The sequence below is a fragment of the Amphibalanus amphitrite genome, unplaced genomic scaffold (assembly GCF_019059575.1).
Source record: "Amphibalanus amphitrite isolate SeventyFive unplaced genomic scaffold, NRLGWU_Aamphi_draft 000809F_arrow, whole genome shotgun sequence".
NCBI lineage: Eukaryota > Metazoa > Arthropoda > Thecostraca > Balanomorpha > Balanidae > Amphibalanus > Amphibalanus amphitrite.
In genome coordinates, this window is record NW_024882303.1 from 239,657 (window position 1) to 265,827 (window position 26,171).

At 46.8% G+C, this 26,171-nt stretch overlaps 2 protein-coding genes across 13 annotated transcripts; both read right to left on the minus strand.

The window, feature by feature from the left end:
- Positions 1-368: 368 nt before the first annotated feature.
- Positions 369-26,112, minus strand: LOC122366473 (threonine--tRNA ligase 1, cytoplasmic-like). Of its 12 annotated transcripts, none has more exons than XM_043338779.1 (15): positions 25,861-25,883; positions 23,193-23,269; positions 22,463-22,822; positions 21,206-21,301; positions 20,895-21,049; positions 20,442-20,557; positions 19,946-20,079; positions 19,269-19,526; positions 18,814-18,960; positions 3,698-3,892; positions 3,146-3,379; positions 2,639-2,755; positions 2,057-2,256; positions 1,097-1,565; positions 369-770 (listed from the first exon to the last, which is right to left on the minus strand). In XM_043338779.1, the coding sequence occupies exons 3-14, from the start codon at positions 22,775-22,777 to the stop codon at positions 1,127-1,129; spliced, it is 2,406 nt and encodes an 801-aa protein (XP_043194714.1). In that variant the 5' UTR covers positions 22,778-22,822; positions 23,193-23,269; positions 25,861-25,883; the 3' UTR covers positions 369-770; positions 1,097-1,126. The 12 variants fall into 12 exon arrangements, with proteins under 12 accessions (XP_043194714.1, XP_043194712.1, XP_043194710.1 ...); XM_043338777.1 differs by having other exon boundaries at positions 23,137-23,269; XM_043338775.1 differs by lacking the exon at positions 23,193-23,269 and having other exon boundaries at positions 25,882-25,897.
- LOC122366474 lies at positions 9,144-12,829 on the minus strand. Its single transcript, XM_043338788.1, has 2 exons — positions 12,142-12,829; positions 9,144-10,497 (listed from the first exon to the last, which is right to left on the minus strand). The coding sequence occupies exons 1-2, from the start codon at positions 12,600-12,602 to the stop codon at positions 9,297-9,299; spliced, it is 1,662 nt and encodes a 553-aa protein (XP_043194723.1). The 5' UTR covers positions 12,603-12,829; the 3' UTR covers positions 9,144-9,296.
- Positions 26,113-26,171: the final 59 nt, after the last annotated feature.

Consider the following 26,171-nt stretch of genomic DNA (forward strand, 5'->3'; position numbering starts at 1 on the left):
ATGTGGTACAGCGATTGGACTGGGGTGGCAGATTGAAAGGCCGCTCAGCTTTGGTGCAGTAACAGCGCCACACAATCAACAGTTCTGGTCTCTGGGTTTAGGGCTATCACACGAATGGTAACTGATCCGAACATTTGTTAGGGTTCCCTGGGTTCACAGAGGTATTGTCGACCCTTGGAGGAGTGATGCCGCGCACTGTGAATTCTTCCGAATCACCTTCCCCTCCACGTATGTCAATTCAGCACAGCCATTCACTTAAAACGAAATATAAATTAAAACTAGCAGACATAACTATTTAGAGCAGCAGTCTTTTCCATCGCAACCTCGCCCCCCCCCCGAAATTCGGATAATGGGTTCAAATAGAAGTGTTAATTCAATCGAATGATATATTCATTGCACACTCCACTGTTCGATGATCATACCGAAAAATAAACACCTCCAGGGTTCAACATTTTCCTTCATTGCTGGGCCACTTCATTGTACATCCACCACACTAAAACACAGATGGTAGAGCCAGCAATCATATATTTTTTCTAAGACTCCGTCCCGGTCAGGATTCACCCCGACAGACCACCGCAGTGTCACGATTTACCGGGTAGGAATCGAATGAATCACAGCGGAGGCTTCTTTGGATGGAGCTTGGAGAGCGCGGACTGGCGAGACCTCGGTACTGGCGGCACGGCCAGTCCCTCCGCCGGCTGTGCTGGGGTGAGCGTGCGCGGGAGTGCATGGTCTGACCAATCACAACCTGTCCCAGCGGCCGTCCGGAGCTGAAATAGGGTGGATAGATCAGAAGGTGGCCCGGGGTCAGCTTTCCCGACGTCTGATGATGAGTTATGGATTCGGGCGCGGGGACTGCCGGGGTAATCGACACCGCACATCGGGTCTTAAAAAGGAGTAAGATTGGACACCGAAAGAATCAAAGAACATCTGCCAATTTCCAGCATTTAAAATGGGAATTTGCCAAAGCGCCTGTGCGATTAACAGTCACAATAGGACATTACCCTAACCCTATTCTCTGATCAACTAAACACATAATTGATAATTGGACGTTCTTCTCGAGCATCTTTCCCTCCCGTACCCCCACCGCACTCACCGTCGCCGTCGCTCGGTGCGTGAGCCGCGGCTAGAACTCCTCCTCTGCGTGCTGACTCTTCACGTCCCGCAGGTGCTTGAAGCGCTCCACCACGTGACTGACCGGGTGCTCTCCGTGCACCTTGTTGTCGCGTGTACGCACATTCACGGTGCCATTGCTCTGCTCCTTCTCCCCCACCACGAAGATGAAGTTATACTGTGCCAGCTGCGCGTTGCGGATCTTCTTGTTCATGGTATCACCGGCGTCGAGGTCTGCGTCACAGCAGAAGCCGGCGGCGTGCACCTGGTCCCGCACCTGTTCGGCGTAGGCGTCGTAGGCGGGTCCGACGGGCACCACGGCCGCCTGGCGGGGGGAGAGCCAGAAGGGCCACTTGCCGCCGTACGACTCGGTGAGGATGGCGATCATCCGCTCCACGGAGCCCAGCACGGCGCGGTGGATGATCACCGGGCGCTTCTTCTCGCCGCTCTCACTGTGAGGGGGAGATGGGACAGAGGGTTAGATGGGGAAGGGAGAGACGCGGAGGGATTTTACGAGCCAGCCATTCAGGCAGGAGAGACGATATCAGAGTAGCAGCAGCCGAGAGTGTTAGGCATGACGCTTCAGACTATCAAAAAGAATATGTACAACGCTAACAAATAAAGCGTAGTATACGGCGCACGGTATCTCAGCTTTCGACTTCCAATTTTTAAACAGTTTTCTTTCAGTTAGCAGCGATCAAACACCAGGCATTACGTCAAAACAAAACACAAAACACAAAAGAGCTATTGGAAAGGAGTATGCAAGACAAACACGCCGAATATGGCATTCCTCAAATTCTCACTCTGATACTATTCCCCAAAGCAAGTGGCGCCACCTCCACCTAATTCCCCAATGCTTGTCGCTCTCTATTCCCGCCCTCAACTATCACAACTGGAATTCCACATCAGGAATCCAACAGCCACTAGGGCCCACACGGCTCACCTGATGTAGTTGAGGTTGAACCTGATCGGCATCTGGAAGTCCAGCTGGATGGTGGCGCACTGGTGGTAGCGGCGCAGCGCGTCCAGCACGCGGATGTCGATCTTGGGCCCGTAGAAGGCGCCGTCGCCAGGGTTCAGCTGCCACTCCTGGCCAAAGTCGTCCAGCGACTCCTTCAGCTGCTTCTCAGCGTCATCCCAGAGCTGAGGGAAGGGAGGGAGCCGTCAGACGGGAAGAGTGTAACGGCTCGAGTCGTCAGACGAGGAACATTCATTAGTCCCTCACGACCGTGGGACGGGGAACGTTCACCCGTCCCTCTGAGCCGTCAAGTTTCTGTTTTCCTGCTTCAACTGCCGTTTTCATCCTTTTCCAAATCTTTTCCGGACGTTCCTTGGCTCCTCCGTTCCCGTTAGTCCCTTACTCGCCCATTCACTCCCGTAGTTTTACTCGTAATCCAACACCCGTCCCTCTCAACTTCGTCCCATCAGGTCACCCATCTAAGCTCCCTGGTTCCTTCCCCCAGATCCGGTATTCCCCTTTATCTCCCTTTCCTCCTTATCAGCCATCCTCTCTTATCATTCTCACCTCGACCTCTCCGAGGAACTTCTCTGGCCGGGTGCTGAGGTTCAGTTGGAACGAAAAGCCGAACACCGAGTACACGTCCCTGAGGAACGCCAGTGCGCCCTTCACCTCAGACTTGATCTGCGGGCAGACAGGGCGGGACGACGTCAGCTTGACGATACATTCAGTCGAAGGGGCTGTGGGGCCGACTCCATATATCTCATGCACATCTAACGTAATTCAATATGACGTATCCAAAACAGCAGTTTAACCGCTTACGCTTACTGCAAGTCGATAAAAAACCATTACGTTGAGTATATTTCTAGGGCGTGTGCGTTGTAATAACGTACCAAGCCTTAGAATATCACACAACGGAAAGCTACATTGCCGGAACCATCGAACCGGCAGGATTAACCTCTCCTCTAACCGTAACCATCCGTTGCACGCACCGCTGCGGCTATTGGCTAACCCTGCACCGGACGAGCCCCTGTCGTCAGCCACCCGACCCCTACCCTCTCCTGTATCACACACCTGGTCGTGGGTGCAGAAGATGTGTGCGTCGTCCTGCTGGAAGCGGCGCACGCGCGTCAGGCCGGACAGCGCTCCTGACAGCTCGTTGCGGTGCAGCACGCCGAAGTCGGCCAGCCGGAGCGGCAGCTCGCGCCACGAGCGGGGCCGGTGGTCGAAGATCAGACAGTGGCCCGGGCAGTTCATCGGCTTCAGCGCGTACTTTTCCTTCTCGACCTCGAACGAGAACATGTTCTCCTGCGGGGACGCGGCAGCGGTCATTTGTTAACCAACATGACGGGTGACAGAGGATGTAAGCCCACAAAGTTACGGAAAATTCCCTTTCTAGTAAATTTACACAACTCAGCCACATAATCAAAGATGCATTATTGCAAACTATCACAGTAGGCAATGCAATTTCCTCGCTAAGCACTTGAGAAAAAAAAGAAGAAAAGATACATAATAGCACAAGCGTACGCTTGACGAGACATTGCAATCAAAGGACATAGGTCAACAAAAAGTTATGGTATGGTGTAGTACATAGCTAAGATTAAATATTTATCCAGTCTGACTGACCGCATAGTGTTGCCAGTGTGCGGAGGTCTCCCACAGTTTGACGTTGTAGATGTTGGGCGACACCACCTCCTGGAAGCCACGCCGCCGGTACTCGGTGCGGATAAACTCCACCAGCGCGTTGTAGATGTGCGTGCCGCGCGGCTGGAAGAAGCACGAGCCCGGCGACAGCTCGTGGAAAAAGAACAGCTCCTGCTCCTGTGGATGGAAGAGGGAGGGAGGTCAGCAGGAAGTCAGGGAGGTCACACAGGGAAGCAGGAGTCTGCCAGGTCAGTAGGGGTCTGGCAGGTCAGCATGGATCATTGAAGTCAGCGGGGATCACAGAGATAGTTAAGTAGGGATCTAGCTGGCCAGTAGTCGAAGGTCGAAGCATATAGGAGATTTACGCTGCCTCGAATGTCAATGCTACGCTGAAACATGGTTTATGATCTGTTACAATAGTCATACGTCTGGTAATACGAGCCGGTGTCAGGCATCCGTTATTTGGGTTACGGAATGCTCCAACGTGTCTGTTGGCATAACACACCGAAGGAAATCTACCCAAAGCCTTAGCCGAGATATTTGTGAAATAAAATATGTAGTTACGATAGCATTCAGCTATTCTTCTTTCATACATGCCCATTACACTATATTAAACATGTATAATTAGCTGCAGATGGGCTCTTATTTCGGAAGACATTACTCATCTGAAGTCCTTGGAACAGCGCGTCGCCCTGTATAACAAGGTGTTCTAGGTTCGTTGGTTACTGCATGCCGATAACAAATGTACCGCTCACATTGCGGCTCGGATTTCTCTCAATCATAATCCATATACTTAACCAGACACGTCAATTTCAACTCGTGACTCCTTGCAACAGCTGCGCGTACAGTAACACCACGCCTGCCTACCGCGACAAGTCACTACCACCAACGTGCGAAAGTCTCGCGATGCAATAAAGCCCAATATCAAGGACACGGCGTCGCCAGTCTCAGCGCTAGGGGCGAACCACAGCTGCGCTGGTGTCAGCACCCACACAATCCCGGTAACACTAGTAACACCGGCGGCACTCGTCCGAGCCCCGGCGCCATCCCTGACAGAACTACAGTCCAGGCTGATGAGAGATCATGGAGATATACAACAAGAGAGTAAACACTGACCAGACAGAAACTGTCCACTAGATGGCCACGAGCCGATGATGGCCGGAGGGGCCAGCGGCCCCCTACGAAGACAAATAAACAGTGTGGCCCAGAGTATGACCAGTGACCACGTGAAGATGGAAATGCCACAGCGAGCAAGCCGCGGGCATTCCACTCTGACCGAATATCTCGGTAAATACGCCGAGGTCGGGTAATTTTGTATTTACCAGAGTGCCTTGAGAAAAGACCATGAAAGTAAACGAATTCTTTATCCCAGGAATATGGTGTGAGGCTTCAGCGTATTTACCAGCGTGCCTTGAGAAAAGACCATGGAAGTAAACGAATGTAGTTATCCCAGGAATGTGGAGTGAGACTTCAGCGTATTTACCAGCGTGCCTTGAGAAAAGACCATGAAAGTAAACGAATTCAGTTATCCCAGGAATATGGTGTGAGGCTTCAGCGTATGACAAACAGTGTCAGAAAAGTGGCCGTTTTCTCAATTTTTTTGAACTTGGAAGATTTGTTCCGTGAGATTTTTCACTGCTAATAATCACTTTTTTATTCCGTCACTGACTAAATATCAACTGCAACTGGGCATCACAGGACTGAAAGGGAAACTTACTAAAGAAACATGTTAATTGAAAATTTGACACTTGTGCTTTGTTCTGTTTTCAGATCTCCAAAGCAGCAAGCAAGCATCCTGCAAATACTATTGAAGCAGACAAGAAGCAGTTGCTCCACAATTTCACCATGCAATCATCATAATTGGATCAGTCAAAATGCCAGTCATGATTACTTTCCAAAGTTGAAGTGCTTACAAGGTAGAACTATTGACAATTACCATGTCAAACTATCCAGCACGTTTTAAAACAAGCGTGAAGGAATGAATCCAGTATACGTGCCTTGAATGTATGCTATTGAGTGTGTTTGTGAAATAAATTATACTTTATTCACGCCTTCCCGTGAGTAAAGGATATTTGATGCACGAGTGGGATCATTTAAACACGAGTGTGTAAATTTCACGAGTGAAACGAGTGAAATTTACACACGAGTGTTTAAATGATCCCATGAGTGCATCAAATATCCTTTACTCACGGGAAGGCGTGAATAAAATCTATTTTAGTATGATTCCCCGTGTCGCTCAAGTTCTTAGCATTGAGTATTTCAGCGCTCCGGTCAGGATTGTTGAAGGGTTTTTTTTTGGGGGGGGGAGAGTTAAAGAAAAAAGGGGCTTGGCTTTTTGGGGGAGCAAAAATTGATTCACGCGTCAATTAAACGCATGATTTAGCGTATATATTGGTCACCATTCCATCCAACTTCTTATGGCACCGATGTAAAAAAAAAAACTCATGCATTTGAGTTCATCAATCCAGTCTTCGAATTTTTTCAACGCCCATTTTGTTTGTCGGGGGGCTGTTCCTTTCTGTTCAGCTTGTCGAACCATGTTTTCCAGCTCTTCTTCTCCCATCTCCGAGCTGCTCCCATCATCATTATCAATATCCATACAGCTAGCTGATCAGAAAAATAATATAAAGAAATTCACAAATATGTAGAGCAAAACCAGATAACAATCACTGGCTTTTAGAAGAGCAGCTTGAATGCGCTCGTCAACAAGAAGCAAAATCTGTCGAGAGTAAAACGAAAAAATTAACGCGTGATTTATTTTATTGACGCGTGCAGTCTTTTCTGCACTGGATCTTTTACTTTGATTGCGGTAAAAAAGCCGAGAACGCACGGGGAATCATATTAAAATAAATGTTTCCATCACATTTCTGACCCGTTTGTCTACGAATGAGAATCAGTTTACGAAAGAGAATCAGCCCTTGACAGAATGATGCCTCCCTACCATCCAATTCAACCATGATCACCTGCATGTCACGTGCACGGAATGAGATTAGATGCTTCTTACGATAAATCAATATTATCACGAACAACCACCCATACCTGCGACTTGAATAGAAAGTCCTCACCACAATGTCTTTGCACCATGCACAATCCACACCACGTTTATGGGTACACTGCCCGGGGTGGACACTGCCATTTCTTTTGCGTATTCTTTCATCAAATCAGTAACCATCGATTTCCTGCTTTCTCGTCCACTATTGGGCAGAAAATGATCTTTATATGCAGAAAAAGCTGATATCAAGAACAACTAAACACTGCTTTTGACCGTGATGCGCATTATTTGTCGAATTTCCCAAAAGACGCTCTTTCGACCTTTCAGTGAGGCTGCCATATCCTCATAACGGCATTTCAATGGCAGTGCATTTCTCAATTTATGATATTCTTGTTCCGCGACACGGAACAAAAGTAAGGGTAGAATAAAGGTTGAAATAGGCTTGCAATCGGTTCAAATTTGGTATGGCATCGTAGATTGTTCAATTCTGATTGTTTCTATGCCAATTTTTTATATTTTTATAGACGTTTTCATATAGTTTTATCGAAACGCCGTGACCATGTTTCGTCACGGAACAACTCACTAAATTTGGAACGTTTAAGCATTTCCGACTATATTTTATTAAAAATTGGATACCGTTAGAATCGTTGAGAGACGGCGCTTTTCATAGCATAAAATTCTTGCCCAGTTGATGCCGATTACAGGTATAATACCGACATATGCTGATATCACTTTTACATGAAGTAATGTTTGTCTAGGGCATAAAATCCCTTTGCTTTTTAACATATTATTTGGAATGAAGCAGCCAGCTTGAGGTCAAATATACATTTATTTTATATTATTTTTGCATTTTATATGCTATTTTGAAGTATTCATTAATTTGAATCAATTTTATCAAATTGAAAACCAGTAAAGAGGAAATCCCTTTCCTCTAATTTCCCTCGCCAGCGGGCCTCCGCGCCATTTCTCAAGGCTCGAGGTGCGAGGGCTCCGTTTGGGGAAGCGCGTGGACAATAATCTATTATTGATTATAATCAATAATCATATGTGGCATGTTTTTTGGGGGGGTTGTCTTGCACAAGACCTTTTACTTAAAGTGCTGGCATGTTTTTGTGTCTTTGTGGTTCGTTGTTTGTTTCAAGCTGGATTGCGTCAAATTTGTCAAACTTGTATTAGATAGGATAGGTAGGTACAAGGCCATTTATACTGATACCATATAGGTAGGTAGGTACCAGTCCACTTGGTTATGTTTTGATGTTGCTTTAATGTATTTCAAATAGTATTTCAATATACTCAGCAGTTTTTGTTTCATGTTAAAATGTGGCATGAAAAGCATATGAAGAAAAGCGGATGTTGTGTATATTTTATACCCCATTCATATTTCTCACTTCATTCACAATTTTAATAATAATTTGTATATTTTCCATCATGAATAATTTTAAGCATCAGTGGTCATCCATTACCTACATGTCCAGATTTCCTAACTAGTTATAAATAAGTAACACTTGGGCTGTGAGACCACAACCTGCTGTGCTCCTTGAACCCTTATTTTATATGTAGAAGCTGCTGTTTCTGACTGAGACTCTGGCAAATATCTTTATACTTAAAGCGTACCTATAACAATACGCTTGGCCCTACAGTGCCTTACCTACTTCAGGATTTTTGTTCCGTGAGCAGCCAAAAATTTTGTTCCGTGAACTTAGATCCCAAACCACTTTTCTGACACTGATGACAAAGTGGAAACTTACGAGTCCTGCACGGTGCGCACGCCACCTAAGTGTTTGCCAGATGATTATTTGTTGAAGGACTGATTAGTCGGTTTCAGGGTCGGAGAGAGACAGTGGTCCGCATCTTTAGTCGGGGTCTATAGGTGTAACAGGAACTGTGGCTAACCGCGGACGGCACTGTCATTGTGCGGCCAGTTGGTGCATAAACCACCTCGCCCTGCCGCCTTTAGCAGTGGGTGAATTACTGACGCGATTCGTGATGACTCTCAATCAGCACCGCTGCCATCACGTTGCTCCTGCAGCCCGCACCCTACAGAAAGCATTGCTATTCGCCCGCCCGTTTTGCAATGGCCGGAGGGTGGGGCCATAACGACTTATTAAGGCTAGGGTCCCAGAACAGCTTGCTTCGGCTTTCTCAGACTGGCCTCATAGCAGTCGTATATACGATCTGCCCCGCCCCGCCCGGATGTCATCTAACTAACATACGTTAACCGTTTATCACTTCTGGCATAAAAACAACTGGTCGCTAGCACGTGCGCACTGCGCACGGCGTGAACTTTCACCTGATCACACAAACTCACATTTATATCGATCAGGCCCGCTGTAAGCCCCGCCTTTTCACCAGTAGCACCACGCCGGTTTGTTTGTTTGTTTATTGGGGCTTTAGGGCGCGTCGACTGCAAAGGTCATTTTGCGCCCATAACGTCGCGCTAGTAAAACAAGTGTTTCAAAAGAAGAAACTTTCTAGATATCAAGACTAGAAAGTAAAAGACTTTATAAAAAAAAGACAGGGTAAAATAAAACAACGCAAAAGCGTCGTAACAGACAACTGACTAGACAAGGAGACTAGAGAGGATTTGGGTCAGGTCGAGTAAATCGCTTGGAATTTGACTGCACGGATAAAGGAAAAGATGTTGCCAGATAAAACCCAGGGTGACTCGTCACCCAGCAGGCGGCGGACAGTGGTACCCGGAACGATGCGGCCGAGGTAGCGCGTCCGGTCTGGTTCTAAAAGTGGACAAGATAAAAGCACGTGGGCGACGGTGAGAGGCACGGCGCACCCGCCGCAAACGGGCTGCTCATCTCCGCGGAGAAGGTGGCCATGCGTCGCATACGTATGACCGATGCGGAGCCTGCATAAAATCACTTCGTTTGACCTGTTGTCTTGCGAGCAAGACCTCCAATGCTCCAGAGTCGGCTTCACCTCTCGGAGCTTCCTGCCTCCACGCAGGCGCCACTCTGCCTGCCACTCCGTTAGAATAAAAGATCGTACAGCAGGGTAAAAATCACGCGCCGGCAATGGCAACCGACGAGTGCAGGGTGCTGCAGCAGCACGCCTTGCAGCCGCGTCTGCCAGCTCATTGCCATGAACGCCAACGTGACTGGGAATCCAGCAGAACTGAACAGATTTACCCGATTGTTCTACTGACTGAAGCCGAGCTAAAATGTCTTGAACGATCGGGTCGGCTGGATTAAAACTCCGTAGGGCCAACAGGCTGCTTAGGGAGTCCGATAAAATCAAGTAAAAAGGTCCGTCCGATACCTCAATAAAACACAAAGCCTTCTCGATGGCAACAAGTTCCGATGAAAACACCGAGGCGAAAGATGGCAACGAAAATGAACGGGTATCGTCGCCAGCGACGAAAGAACAGCCCGCTCCCTCAGGTGTTTTAGAGCCGTCTGTGAATACAGGAATAAAACCATCGTAAGAGGCAAGGTGTTCCAAGGCTCGGACTCGTGCCTCTGCAGGCAGCAACTTGCCATTTGGAACTGCAGAAAGCGAAAGATCCACCTGTGGACTGACACTTTTCCACGGTGGAGGGGGCGCAGCCCAGGTACGACGAACGTTACGCAATGCTATGTCAACTATTGAAAACAGTTCTTTCATGCGCACTCCGAACGAGGGTCGTAACCTTCCGTTACATCGGGTGGCATGCCGTGAAAAAACGTATGGGTACGTCGGGTGCATAGGAAATTGGCGCAGTTTCAGCGCGTACCGCATACCCAACATCTGACGGCGGAGTGAAAGTGGCGGTTCATGCGCCTCAGCAAGAATGCTGCTCCTGGGCCCAATCTTATAAACGCCGTGAAATGGATATGGCAGCACTCTAAGGCTGGATATATAGTACGCAATCTTATAAAGCTCTGTGAAATCGAAAACACGGCACGCTCTTTACGGTTTTGGTAACCGCCAGTTTTGGATGTGCCGTAGAATGATTTCAGCCGTGAGCAGCTGTGCACATATCAAAACACAAACAATAATCAGCTGATTGCGGCATCGTCGGCACCTATTTTACGCCAGAATTTGTGGCGTACTCTGACGAGCTTCTCAGACAGTTTAATTCATTTAAGATAAATTCAATGTTTTTATGATATAAATATGCAATATTTTACGCTATGATATTTTTAAGATTAATACATCCTCCACATATTAACTCAGGTTCATTATAATGATGCTTATTATACAGACAACGATCAATTTCAAAATACGTATTTTCAGGAACTAAATGCACACTAAAACACATAAAAACGAGTGTTCATCGTTACATGGATTTATTTTTCAAATTAAAAGGGGATTTTTAAGAGGATTTTAGAACCAGTAACCATCATAGATTTTCGGCAGCCACTGTATTATAGAATCGGTATGGGTCTTTAGCTTATTCTCACGTCTCACGTATGACACAAATAACGGGCACTTCATGGCTTCTGATTAGATATTTAAATTAATGATGATATACCTTAGTTTGTCAAAAAATTGTTAATTCCTACTCACTATTCGTATCTCCTCACTTTCTGTCTGGCACAGTTACGGATCAATGTGTTGTTTCTTCTCTTCCTGCATCTCGATCTGACTTCTGAGCCGAGTATTTTTCTTGATATGCTTTGATATTTAGACTGGGTTCTTCAATCTTTTGAGGAATTGCTTTTTAGGTTTAGGTTAGGTAACAGGTACCTATGCTTGAATAAGAAGGAAAATAAGCTGTAACTTGACCTAATTCAGTTCATGTACGTAGTCTTCGAATTTTAGTAGTTTATCTTCAAGAAGGAAAATGTCAAGAGCTTATGACAAGAAGGAAAATAAGCTATATCTTGAATTGATCCAGTTAATGTACGATATCCTGATGCTCAAATTGTAGGAGCTTCATTGTCAACGGCATTACTTAAATTACTGAAACAGTAGCCGAGCTATAATTAAATGACTATTTAAATAATTCTTTAACAAATTTATTGCAATGCCTTAACAGCAAATAAATGCAAATGATAAGTAGAAGAAACACTTTATTCACTCGAATTTCTGAGCGCGAGAATACCCTCGCTGAAATTTATTTGGTCGGCAATCCACTTTTCAGGAGAATTCTTCAAGCATGTTTGTGTTTTCCATAGTTTGCTATCACGTTTTCCATAAATAACTTATTCATTACACATATGTGTGTCTCTAAAAGAAATAAATGCCCCATAAAAATTAAAACACATAACTTTTGCTGTTCGCAAACAGTACGCATAATTTCCAATAGCGACGGCGACAAGACATTGACCAATCACGTTGCGTGTTTCCTGCTGGCGTTGATTTGTACTGTGGGCAAAATGGCGTGAATAGAATTACCATACTATTCTCTTTATAAGATTGCGTGAATAGGGTGCCGTAAATAGAGTGGGGTGGAATGATAGTACGCCATTTGGTAGCACAACCTTTATAAGATTGGGCCCTGGGCGAGGTGCGGAATGCTCCGGTGGCTACTCGGAGTGCTGCATGATGGACTGTATCCAGGACCCTCTTGCTAGATTCACTCGCTGAATCGTAGACAAAAGAAGCGTAATCTAGCTTCGATCGTACAATAGATCGATATAGAAGAAGAAGGGTCCTGCGGTCCGCACCATAAGATGTGCGGGCGACACATTTTAAAACGTTCAGGGATTTAAAACATCGTTCCCGAAGCGTTCTAAAATGTTCTTTATACGTTAAACGACTGTCAAAAAAGATCCCAAGAAACTTCGCCACCGGACGAGTAGGAATCACCTGTCCATAGAGCTGGATTCCCAAGGGAAGGTCGCCGCAGCGGCGGCGGCAAAAGTGCATAGCGACGGTCTTCGTTGTTGTAAAACGAAGACCGTTGTCACGACTCCATCTCTCCAACCGCGTCACTGCAAGCTGCAGCTGTCTGGCCATATGCCGAGCGCTTGAAGCGGCAAACCAAATGGCAAAATCATCCACGAAGAGCGATCTACCGATCGAGACCGGCAGATCATCAGCGATGTCATTAATCGCCACTGCAAAGAGAGCCACACTAAGCACCCCGCCCTGGGGAACTCCGTTCTCTTGAGTAAAACTGCTCGAAAGACTACTGCCAACTCGGACTTTGAACCGACGACCCGATAAAAAGTTCTTAATAAAGAGGCCCATCCGGCCGCGTATGCCGTACTTGTGTACTTTGGAAAGTATTCTGTGTCGTAACACTGTATCATAGGCCGCCTCAATATCAAAGAACAGTGCTCCAAGGTGCTTCTTTTCAGTAAAACAGGTGCGTATCTCGGTGTCGAGGGCTAAAATGTGGTCAACAGGGCTGCGGTGCTTTCTAAAACCGCACTAGGATTTCGCCCGCACCACGCCGGTGCGGGCGCCGGGACGATCACGTGACTGACGCGTGGTGCGCGAGAGTTGCGTAAGGGGCGGATTCACGTACCCTGGCCAGGAAGAAGAGCTGTCGCAGCTCCTCGGGACCTTCATCGCGATAGGCTGGAGGCACGATGAAGGTGGACATATCACCGGACACCCATGCCGCCGAGACCGGCCGACGGGCGGAGAGCACGCGCCCGGCGCCGCACACCCGGGTTCGACACCGCCTCCGCCGCACACCGCCGAGCGACACTGACGGGCCGACCGCGCGGCGAGTCGACAGGCAGCCGCCGCCTCTAAACGGCAGAGCTGCCGGATCGGACACGGACGGACCCGGTCTGAACATATCACGGGCGCCTGGTCGACGGTAGAGCTGCCGGATCCGGGACAGACGGACCCGGTCCAACATACAACAGTCGTTACCAGCTGTCGGATCGTTTATAGGTCAAACCGGTCCGGAATAACACTAAAAACGGTCTCCGACCAGCGGCAGAGCTGCCAGATAAGCTGCAGAACGGATCCAGACACACAAGTCAGACCTCTGTACCCCCCCCCCCCCACTTCACGACACGCCGCCTGGGGCACGTCACACTATTACATCACACATGTCCACCCCTGCGGTTTCCGAAACCGACGTGAGAGACTGTGGCAAAGTGACCATCCTGCCTGCTTAGCAACAACACCCACCGGTCGCTGACCCCGGACCTAAGTGTCACAAACGCGTCATCCCATCCCCAGCCGGTTCAACAAACAGTGATATGGGATATGGTGCGGACGGCCGAAGTGACAGAGCGAATAGGAGAGATAGAATGGAAACGTACAGAGCAGTGAGACGATCATGGTCAGGAAATCATCCCGGGCGGACGCGGAGTCTAATTGACCCGTCACGAACAGAGCAGCCGTGACAAATTAACCGGGAGCAGCGAGACGCGGTGGCTGGTCAAGGCACGACTGGGATGCTGGAATCAGTCAGCTGAGGTCGTACAGCTGCTCTGAGCAGGTGGGACCAGACAGATCTAGTACCAAATAATTACCACCGAACAACTACGACCGAAGAGCTAGGACCCGCCAGCTGAGACCAGACCGCTACGACCGGACAAAACTAGGACCAAACTACAACCGAACAGCTAGGACTGGACGGCTAGAGTCAGACAGCTACTGCCAGGCAGGTGGGACTGGACAGCTGTACTGTACAACTGGAATAGGGCATCTGCGCCGCTAGGTACGTGAGCGTCAGAGACGCCAGAACACCAGTCCCGAGATAGAAGCTCGTTTGTTTACAGCACGACACGCGCCAATCCTCCGGACAGATAACGAACAAACAAAAAAGATAAGAAGGAGAGTGAAAAGTGTAGCCTATAGTTCGTTTTTTTTTCAAAAGGACTCTGGCTCCAAGTATGTTTTTCGAACAAGCACGTGCGAGCAAAACGAGCAAAAACTGAGCTTAAGAAAATCGAACGTCGACTGATTTTAACATGTGATTTCTTCCCAAAAATTTTCATATGTGCGTTTTGGAACCACATATGAGAACAGTGGTGACGTCATGCTGTCGAACTTGTATTGCAATGTAACGTATAACTATCATGGACGGAACCGCTTACTCGATTATAACCTTGGCAACATTGAACAACAAGGTTTCACCCGAATTCGTCGACACTATGTCCCATTGCACGGACATCTGGGTGCCTGCTGCCGCCAATGACGTCATCACAGTATGTTCATTTTTAAGACGCAATTTCTAGATACTTATCGTGCACAATTTGAAATCGATAATTTTTTCGGTAAGAAATTCTTGACCAGACACTGAAGCTGCCAAAACTCACGTGAGAGCTTCGATAATGAACTTGGAGCCGGCGTCCTTTTGAGAAAAAAAAACGAACTATAGCAGTGCTCTGGACAGCACATAGTTACAAGAGAGAGAAAACACTTGACGAAAACTCCAACAGAACCGGCACCGGCTGTAAATCGAACCCGCGTGGAATCCTAAACAGGCGGTCCAGGGACGGAGAACTCGGATCAGTCCGGCCAAACCAACCCACGAGAGCCAGCTGGCTGAGTGTCGCAATGTTTCGAGGTGTTTCGGATACAAATCGCGTAGCTGGAAACGCACACCAGCTGCCTATACGTCATGGACGTGTGACAGAGACCACGGTAGAGGGAGGAGCAAACGTGCGCTCGCAGAGGCCCGCTGTAAGTCGGATCAGCCCACTACGCTAAATGATCGCGTGACAGACGACAGAAGAAAATATGAGAACATTTATCTCATTTAAGGACCATATCAGCAGTTCAACAAGCACCATCCACTTGAGCCAGCAATAATAATTTCAAAACAATGGCTCGATGTCGCGAGTCAATGTGTAAAACTTGCGACTGCGCATAATTCAGCGATCATAACATTTTTAGGAAAATATGTAGAATAGTTTTACACCACAATAACGAAATCACGTAACAATGACGTCATGCTTCCATCATTGCTGGCACAAAATTGTTTGAGAGAAACATTTTCTAACATACTTTTAAGAAAGGGGGGGGGCCGAAACGGCCCCCCTGTCCTTTTCGGTCAATATCTCCTAAACGGCTGGAGATATCGCCACCAAACTTTCAGGACCCCTCCGGGCATCAATTTCACACATTGTGACCAAATTTTTTTTTTCCAGAGGCTATGATAGGTTGGCCACAAATGACGTCAGAATGTTCTGTCATTTTCGACCGAAAAAAGACCTTCGCGAGAAGACCTGTCAGGCCTACAGCTTTGAAGATACAGAAAAATGATCAAGACATAAAAGGTGTAGAATTGACAGGGCTACAAAACCGCTATCTCGGATTTTTGAAATTTTTGAGTTTTGACCCCAAAAATAAAAAAAAACTTTTTTTGGGATATATCAGCCAAAAAATCCATAAAGTTTTTTGAGTTTCGAAAAAACCGGAATATATGTGATAGTGCCTACCGTCTTCTATCTACATACCAAATTTCAGATCGATACCTCGTTTTTTTGGCCAAGTTATAGCGAAAAAACTGTCCAAAAATGATGACGTCAAATTTTCAAAGTCAATTTTTGGCACTTCTAGACCTTGTAGAGCAAAACAAAGACCACCATTAGACTCCCCGTGACGAGCTGCATCGAATCAATACCCATTTTATGCAAAAATATCAACTTTGAAATTTGACCTAATTTGACCTGACCTTGACCTGACCTTCACCAAAACGTGACCTAAGCTGGCCCCAAAGGCTGCCTAACCCACATAATCGCATTTGTCATGTAAAATGAACCATAAAACATGTATCACACGACACTTTCATATTGTGACCCCGGTGACCTGACCTCGCTGTGACCTGACCTGGTATCAGTGACCTCAGATAGCAAAGTATGTGTTTGACGAACAATGTAACATCGATGGTTTTCAATAAATTACCAATTTACTCGATTTCGTAACACATTTCTTGAAATGCCTGTGAACGTTGAAAATCTGACCTTTGACCTGACCTGTGACGTCATCGGTTTGACCTAGGTCAATGAAATTTGGTCACAAGGTAGTTCCCAGGTGGGGCTATCGAACGCCGTTTGAATTTTGAAAATCGGCCGGTAACTTTCCGAGATCTTAGGGGGGGGGGCGAAACGCCCCCCCCCCCTACGGGTGGTAGGGTCCGCCGGTAGCCCTACGGGGCGCGGGTTAAAGGGACCCTCCCACCTTAACATTAGATTTGAGTTGAGATAGCCAAAATGGGGTCCCTGGCTCACAATTACCGGTTTCGGCACTCACAACATCGAGAAATGCCTTAAATCGGAAATATTGAATTTCAAAATTGCAGCATTTTGATTCAGAGGAGCTAATGCATAGGAATACCCCTCTGAATGTGTGACGTCAGCGCAGATATCTAACGATTTTTACATGTTTGACTAAAACGTTTTGTAGCACGCGGTGGTATATGCTGCTTTGCGCGCAATAAGTGCCGCACTTTCAGCTGCCAAACTATTGCTTCCAAATAAAGTCGCTATAGTTCGTTTTTTTTTTCAAAAGGACGCTGGCTCCAAGTTCGATGTCGAAGCTATCACGTGAGTTTTGGCAGCTTCAGTGTCTGGCCAAGAATTTCTTACCGAAAAAATAATCGATTTCAAATTGTGCACGATAAGTAGCTGGAAATTATTTCTTAAAAATGAACATACTATGATGACGTCACTGGTGGCAGCAGGCACCCAAATGTCCGTACAATGGGACAAGTGTCGACGAATTTGGGTGAAACTTAGTTTTTCACTGTTGCCGAGCTTATAATCGAGTAAGCGGTTCCGTCCATGATAGTTATACGTTACATTGCAATACATGTTCGACAGCATGACGTCACCACTGTTCTCATATCTGGTTCCAAAACGCACATATGGAAACTATCGGGAAGAAATCACATGTTAAAATTAGTCGACGTTCGATTTTCTCAGGTTCAGTTTTTGCTCGTTTTGCTCGCTAAAACACGTGCTTGTTCGAAAAACATACTTGGAGCCAGCGTCCTTTTGAAAAAAAAAACGAACTATAGGAACAGCGGAGATCCCAAAAAGTAAACAAAAGTAAAAGTCTAATATCTTGAAAACCGGTGAATATTTTTCGGTGAAATTTGGTAGATATTCGTTTTCGCTCTTTCTGAACCGAGCGACATCACTTTCATGCCAATTCATAAACTTTTTGAAGGTGGGAGGGTCCCTTTAATGCAAAAATGTTGCCTGAGATGCTAAAATGTGTCTTGATCGATAATTCGCAGCACGCATTTACGATTTGCGTACATTATTTGCGATTCTTCTCATATAACACTATGAATAAGAATCATTCGAGGCAGGGCAGTAAAACGAGCGTGCAGCATGTATGAAAATTGAGAGTTGTCCGACCCGTCCCACTGTTCGTTCTGCGCCCCTTCTATCTCGTAATCTCATTGCATCGCATCGTCATCGCAGGGTACCCACACCATCGCCCAGGCGTGCCGGACCCGTCACCGTCCCACTCCGCCCACCCGCAAGTCACGTCCAATCCCAGACTGTGTTCCGACATATTCTGACCAGTGACCATGCCGGGAGCAGAATTCAGTTAGTCATGCGGCCGACCACACGACCAGTCTGTTCTGTGTGGAACTATACGACTACCACGTAGGGGAGACCCGGGAGGAATGGGCCCCCGAGAGGTAATGGGCCATCACAGTTTTCATCAATGAAATGATGCTTTCATTGAATGTCCTCTTCAATAAGTTTTATTTTTGTCGCACAAGGTCGAACATTCAAATACAAATTGCATTCGAACAGGAAAAAAAATTATTTGTCTGATTTCATGGAACATGATTAGAGTTAACCAAAATACATATGTACCCAAGTGAGCTCCATGAAGTAAGCTGTTGGCCGCTTATGCGGTTCCTGGGCTCTAAGAGATCTCAAGGTAGAGCCCAGCTACGAGTATTGTTCTCAATGTCGAGAAAATAAGATGAAACATGGCACCGGCCCATACCTCCCGGGCCATGGCCCATACCTCCCGGTGAATTCTGATTGATCAAAAAAGCGCATGATTTATTTAAAGTTATCTCGAGACAAAGTAGTTGATCCCAGATGCCTAATATCAGGTACACTTTACAGGCGAAAAGCAATTTCATGTACACAGAGTGAAAAACCAGGTCTAGCCACTGCCCAATGGAAGAAAATTGCTTTTTCACAAAACCGGCCCATACCTCCCGGGTCTCCCCTACCCCCTCTTGCATCAGAACCCAACTCTTCACGCAACAATGTGTACTCACCCGGCCGATTTTGCGGTGGTCTCGCTTGGCGGCCTCCTCCTGAAAGTGTTGCCACTCCTTGAGCTGCTTGGTGTCGGGGAAGGACACGCCGTAGACGCGCTGCAGGGACTCGGCGTCCGCCTTACCCTCCCAGTAGGTGGCCGAGTTCTGCAGCAGGTAGGAACGTGGCATGTACGATCAGCAGAGTGGCGACGAGGGACGGAGACAGTGAGGGTCAAACGGGCAGACGCAAGCTCTACAAGAAACTGTTCAGAAAAGATCGATCCAAATACTTCGCGTTAGCTTCGACCAGAAAATGTAAAGCTCCATTCTGCATTTACGAATTGAAATAATTGAGAGTTGAGACTGTCACACATTAATGTGAACCCTACATCCATTCAAAATGAGCTCGATTTTACAAGCACAAAAAAATCTTGCATCGATCAGCGTCCACTTTCGATCCACAGGCGTCTCACCTTGGTGACTTTGAAGGCCTTGATTTTGCCGGTGTGCCGGACGTGCGGGCCGCGGCAGAGGTCGATCAGCGGACCGCATCGGTACGCAGTGGTGGTCGGCGTCTTCACGCGCTCCTCCAGGATGCGCACCTTGAACTTGTTGTAGCGGAACATCTCGAGCAGGTCCTCCTTGGAGATCTCCAGCCGCTCGAACGTCTGTTTCTCCTTGATGGCCGACTTCATCACAGTCTCGATCGCGTCAAAGTCCTGACTGCTCACCTGTGGAAGGCAGCGAAAAGCCTGTGTTAGGAATGTAAATGGAACTACGAAATCGGCAATGCCAGCTTTAGCGGTACAGACAACAGATGCACCACCTATGCTGTTCGAAGATATAACGTAGACAACCCAAATAGGTACAGAGCAGCTGGGCGCTGGTGGCGTTACTATCCCACGAAAAGTGCCGCCAATTTTTGTACAAGCACGAATAGCTGGCTGAATAATAGTGACAGCTATCCAGACCGAAAGATAATACCCAATACCCATCCTCGCTGTAGCTCTATCTCCGAAACTCATCATGACCATTGACAGGTGCCCCTCTGCGTCAGTTATCCCCAATTCAGGTTCCCTTCACCAAGTAACCCTAGCTTCACTTAGCCCCGTATCACTAAGCGCTTCGTCAGTTCCCTGTCGATCCTCACCTGTCCATCCTCCAGGTGCATGTCGTAGTAGAAACCCTCCTCGATGGGCGGTCCGTAGCACAGGCACCCGCCGTACACACGCTCCATCGCCTCACCCAGTATGTGAGCGGTCGAGTGCCAGAACACGTACTTCCCTGCGGAGCAGACAGACCGCAGTGCAGTGACGAGTCAGACGAGTTAACGCACGTAACAGATGGGGTCAAATAAAAGCATGCGGAAAAAACATGCCAAAAAAATCGAGAAGAGCAGCAGTGCTTATACATGAAGGCCGGAAAAAAATGTATAAATCGACGGTGATCAATTCCATTTTTTATTGCAGCTGAACTGCGCCTTTGATGTTTCAACCAACAACTGCAAATCAAACCCGAAAAGTTTGCTTCACTAGCCGAGTACTATTCATTATTAACCGTTTCCAGTCAAAGCAAGTAACTTGCCTCAACAGTCAATACCGTCTGAGTTCACTGTGCTCACGCATCCATGCGCCAATAGTACCTACCCTCATCAGAGTCAAACTTGAGCAGCTGCAGCGAGGCGTCACCCTCCAGAGGCCGGTCCAGGTCCCACAGCTCTCCGTTGACCTTAGCGATCACCGTGTTGTCGGCCAGACCCTGGCTGGAGGGAGAGGGCGGGACGGGGTCAGACTGCGCCGCACGATGGTAAGGTACATGACACGGGGCCATCCAAAACGCCAGAGAGAAGCTGGAGATACTGGCGCTCCGGGCGCCGATATATCTAGTGAAAGCAGCATGGCCCTATCACAAACAAACACATGCACATAAGCAATCGCATGAAAAAATGTGTACGACACTGCCCAGCATTGAGTTAATATAGTTCACATTCGTTTTAGCGTAGTTCCACTGATTTTCGACCACACGATTTCACTTATTTTAGTTATCAGCTATTGCCTGACCGGTCCCCAAGTCCAGACCAGTCGATCACGGTCACCGACCTGATGCCCTTGGCGACGTCGTAGGGCGTGGTGCGCCACGACTGGCCCTCCACCTCCTTGCCGTCGGGCAGAGTGACGGTTATCTTCTGCGGCTCTTTGGCGGCCACCTCGGCGTCCGCCTTGGCCTTCAGACGGTCCCACAGGGCCAGGCGCTCCTGCAGCGAGAGAGGGGCAGTGAGTCAGTGTTAGCCTTCAAACGGTCTCACAGGGCCAAGGGCTCTTTAGGCCTGTACTCATCGGGTCGAAAAACGAGGCTGAGACCGATATACTGGGCATTACTGGTGTTATGTGCCTTATCTCAGACGACTGACCTGGATATACGCAGGCCAGGGGTTGAGCTCCTTTACCGAGGAGGCTTTCGCCTTGTCTCCGCCACCCTTCTTGTCCTTCATCTTGGATCGGGCTCGCTGCAACGACCGAAAGGAGAGTTACAACAGAAAATGTAGACCAATTGTACATTCTACGCACAAATAGCTACCATTCTTTTATGGATCATTGGCATGAATGGCATAATTACAATCCAATTAAAGTTGTTCAGAAAATAGCAAGCAATTTTGAATGACTGTATTTTACAAACAATCAACGAACAACGATCAATAAAAGAAATAATCCGGGAATCGGGAAGATCGTGCCCGTCAATGAGCTTAGACATTGCAAAAATTACGAATTGAAACTATACTATCTCATGCAATTATAGGTGCTACGTGCACAATAAACTGTAACAAATAAGATCACATATCAGCTGGAAGATCACAAACTGATTAGTAGTCATATTAGTAAAACAACTCATGGAATAGGACAGGGAATGAGGTGATTGGTGCTAATAGCAGTACAAACAACCAACTAAATATCAGAAGAATCAGACAAGCAACAAAGCTGAATGTCATTAGCTTTGTGTAATGTGTAAATGTGATCTCCAGTTCACTACTAAAGCTCGAAGTTCACACTTTTTAACAAAGATCAAGAAAAAATGGACAAAGGATCTTTTAGCTAAGGAAACGTTGCTCTACATTTTTCCTGAGCACATGTCACTCTGACCTGATTCATCTGTGAATATTGCTAACTACACCCTCTTCATCATATTGTTATCTGAGTAAATATGTAAAAAAAAAAATTGATGTGCCCCATCATTAAAATGTCCTTCCTTAACTGTCAGGCATCGTGAGATCTTATAGAATATATAATTCAGCATTCATTATGAGTGGTACTGGCATTCTTCAGCAATTAAAGGGATCCCAAAATGTCTTGAAGCGTGAATAAAAAACATTAATTGGTAGGAAAAAACGGTCACCCATTTTGAAAACTTCAAACTCGTCACAACGAGTAGACAACAAAATATTTGACAACGACGGCAACTTCTGCGTATGTTAGTGTTATACTTTCGAAAGTTCTAAATTTAATAACTAGTATGAAAAAGCATGACAGCCATGGCAACATTTACTACAAGCGGCAGCGGCACATGCAAGTCAGAAGGCGCCATCGCCGTGCCCTCCTGAGCACAGACAGAGGGCGCCGCCGCTGCCGCCCGGTTTCTGCCACAGAGAGTGCGCGGGGCCTCCCGCACCCACCTCCTGGGCTGCGGGCTGGGCCGGGGCCGCGGGCTGGGCGGCCGGAGCCGGCTGAGGGACCGCGGCCGACCCCTCCGGTACGGCGATACCGCAGTCGCGCAGCGAGCGGCCGGCGGCGGCCGCCGGGAACGTCTCCCCGAGCCGCTGCAGGCTCTGTACGTGCCGGTGCCAGCGCGCCAGGTGCGGGTAGCGGCCGGCGTCCGGCGCGCCGCCCACCAGACGCAGCAGGGCCGCGTCCAGCGACGAGGCGCTGTAGCCGTCCACATAGCTGTGCGCCTCCAGCACGGCGTCGGCGCTGGCCAGAAACTGCAGCATGCTGCCGCAAAGCGCGCGCGCGCGCCAGCGCTCTCACTCACACCACTGTGAATGGAGGTCCGTCACCAGGCGGCACGGTACTCTGATATCGCATGGCGCTGACCGATACTTGACTGCATCAATCACCATCGAGAGCAATATGAAGAGACAAATCACATCCCTGATGCAGGCAGATCAGAAATCTCACATCCACAGAATTTGAAAATAGGTACCTATCACTCTCTGCATTCTAGCAATCAACCTCAGCCACATGTGGTAGGCATTTTTTGTGAGAAAAGAAATAAAAACCATGCCAAATAATTTTTATCTTGTAACATTCACATCACTTGGAGGAATGATTACTTATCTAATCACCATACCAGTAGATAAAGTTTGCAATTTCCTACTCTCTTTCCATGCAAGGGCAACACCTCACACTAGCAAGTAGCATCATTATCCACAATGCAGCTTCTTGGTAATTCATGTGTCTTGCAGAGCCTTGCAGATCATTTGCTAAAAAAAAAAAACTGCACATAGTGATGCTGAAGAATGCCAGTACCAGGTGATGACATGTTGTGAGGTTGTGAAGAAAATGATTTGATATGTTTAATATGAAAAACATTTAGACATCATTGTATTTGCTCTGCAATTATTTGTTTGAGGGGTCACCAACCACAGTAGCCTTAAGATAGATAGGTACCATTGTTGACTTCCTCTAATGAGAGACAGCACACTCCTTTTTCAACAAAGCCCCGTCATAATCAGTGATCAGATGGGAGGGGATCAGTCAGCTAGTACTGATGAGGGCATACATCTGTTGAACTGCATTATCTGCATGATTGCAATTTGTGTACCTGCTATGCTTGAATAAATTCAAGGTAAGTGCTTGAATGTCTTGTCACCCAAGGCATCAATGGCTGAAAGTTTAAAGCAATCTCTCAGACAGTTAAGTGTTGCCAAGAAAATCATCTTTTATTCTTGAAGTGGGTTTAACTAGCATGATATGGGCATCACCCCCCTCCCCCCCATCACAGCAAGGCTTGGAAAGCCAGGAGAAACATCAGTAGGTGGAACTATGGTCATGAGTACCCAAATATAGGAACGTTCCCATTTTTGGGAACGGAGTTTCCAAATATGGGAACGGGCGTTCCCATTTATGGGAACGGAAGGTAATTTTTCGGCCGTTCGCCCACTAAAACTCATTAGTGCATCACGTCTCAAAAAAGTGCACGCTAATTTAAGTATCTACTAAGTCTATAAAATCGTCTTTAATCTGACCGTTGCACAAGGAAATTGACCGTCGAATGATATTTTTAATGATTTTTTGAAATGACGGAATGGTGAAAACATGGGTTATACTAAATTTAACTTGCAATTTTAAGGAAAATGAAGCGTTTTTTACATTTTGAGGTCAAGTATAATAATTTTCGCCTGGTTATGAAGTTTCATACTAGCGACACCAGATGCTGACATATGCAAGCGAACACGCGGACAGTCCGGGGGTAATATTGGTGACATTTGGTGTCGGGGCGCACAACCGCATGGAACGTCAGTGATTTTACCGAACTACTGTTGTAAACTCAGTTTCAGTGGTTTAAAATTATTCAGCTGTATTATATCATCCCAGATAGACATATTTTATTTGGATGCTAGCTGTTTAGAGTTGTTTTATAAGGAGCGTCATGAGCGTGGTTTTTGTCTTCCGTGTTTCTACGCGTGATCGTTTTGGGGGAATTTCTCTTATATAGGTCGCTCTGTGTGGCTTATTTATAATTTTTATGCTGATTTCGATCATTCCTCGTGCCCATCCTACCAGGCCTTTTGCCACTTACACTCATCAAGAAAGGAAAAAACTAGATTTTCATTGGGACTAGGTGTTTTGAGGGTGTAACATATTCAGCGTTCCCATTTTTGGATACTTCCTTGTGCTCGTCAACTATCGGTGATAAACAGACAGGTGCTTGACATGTCTCCACCCTCGGCGCGGACGGTGGATATAGGCTTGGATATAGGTATGGAAGACCTTGTTGATCATCGCTGAGCGTTGTGAATTACGTAATCCTGCAGAGGGGGGCGTGCCCGCTGCGAGATCGACGGGAATAAAAGCGCAGAAGACCGGGCGAAACATGCGACGGTCTTGCCGGAAAGGTCATCTGATGATTGTTGCGTTAACAATAATTTGCGGCGTTGGACGTGATGCTTATTAATGAAAAGAGCCCCTGACAGGCGTCGGTGAAATCGTTCCCAATTTTGGGTACGCCGTTCCCATAATAAGGAACTCTTGCAGCGCCAGTGTACGAGAGCGTTCCCAAATTTGGGCTCGCGGCCCGGATGATGGACTGCTTTAGAAATAGGGGAACGATTTGAAACTACGATGGGCCTTACAATATCAAACTCTTTCTCAACAATATTGAGACAAATATCAGATGGTTCACGATCGTTTTATACTTTTTGGACGTCATTTAACGGTTCTTTTTGTTGTTTTAAATAATGCCTACATGGCGTTCCCATATTTGGGTTTATCGTTCCCAAACATGGGAACGAAAATGCGTTCCCGAAAATGGGTACGCTTGACCATAGTTCCGCCTACTGACATGGCAGGTATCTGATAAAGCTGTTGATAAATCATTAGGTTACTGAGGTCAATAACATCTAACATGACCCAGTAACTTGATATTGAAATGAGCCGAATCAGTCAACTCTCCCAACTACAGCATTATAGCTCTTGTCGTCAAAAGCAGCATAACATATGGCATTGGTACAGGCTACGTCCAGTTTCCAAATGCTCGAGCAGGTACCTACGCAATATTGAATTGTGGATATATATATATATAAGTGGGAAATGTTTAAAATACCACTAGAAACACTACTATTTAAAGGATGCATGCACGAATTGACAATAATTCACAAAACTGGAATCCAAATACCGATGCAAGAGTCCGTGAAGTCAGAGAGAAAGTCTTGACCGTTTTTGAGAGATTGAAAGCAAGACGAAACAGCATATCAGATGAAAAATACAAATCAAATTAACATGGCGCATTTAAAATCAATGAATACTGTGCCACCACCAAAAATATAAACAAAACCGAGCGCTTCTCTGCAACCCTCAAACACCCCTCCCTCACCAACACCAAAAGGCCGGCAGCGATTCACACGCGGACAAACAACTGAGGGATACATTTATGGCGCAGCAGCTAGTTTCTTGCACAACAAATCTTTACCAAATCGAGATAGCAGATGACGTAACAAGCTAGATGATGAAAGAAATGATCTCAACAGGGCGATAGATGAACTCACACCTATATCATCACAGTTTTCGTCTTTATTTCTTTAGTTTCCCTGCTTTGGTTTAGAATCAGATAAAGTTCAGCAAAAAGCGATGCGTACGAGTGGTGATTTTGAAGGCCTCGAAGCG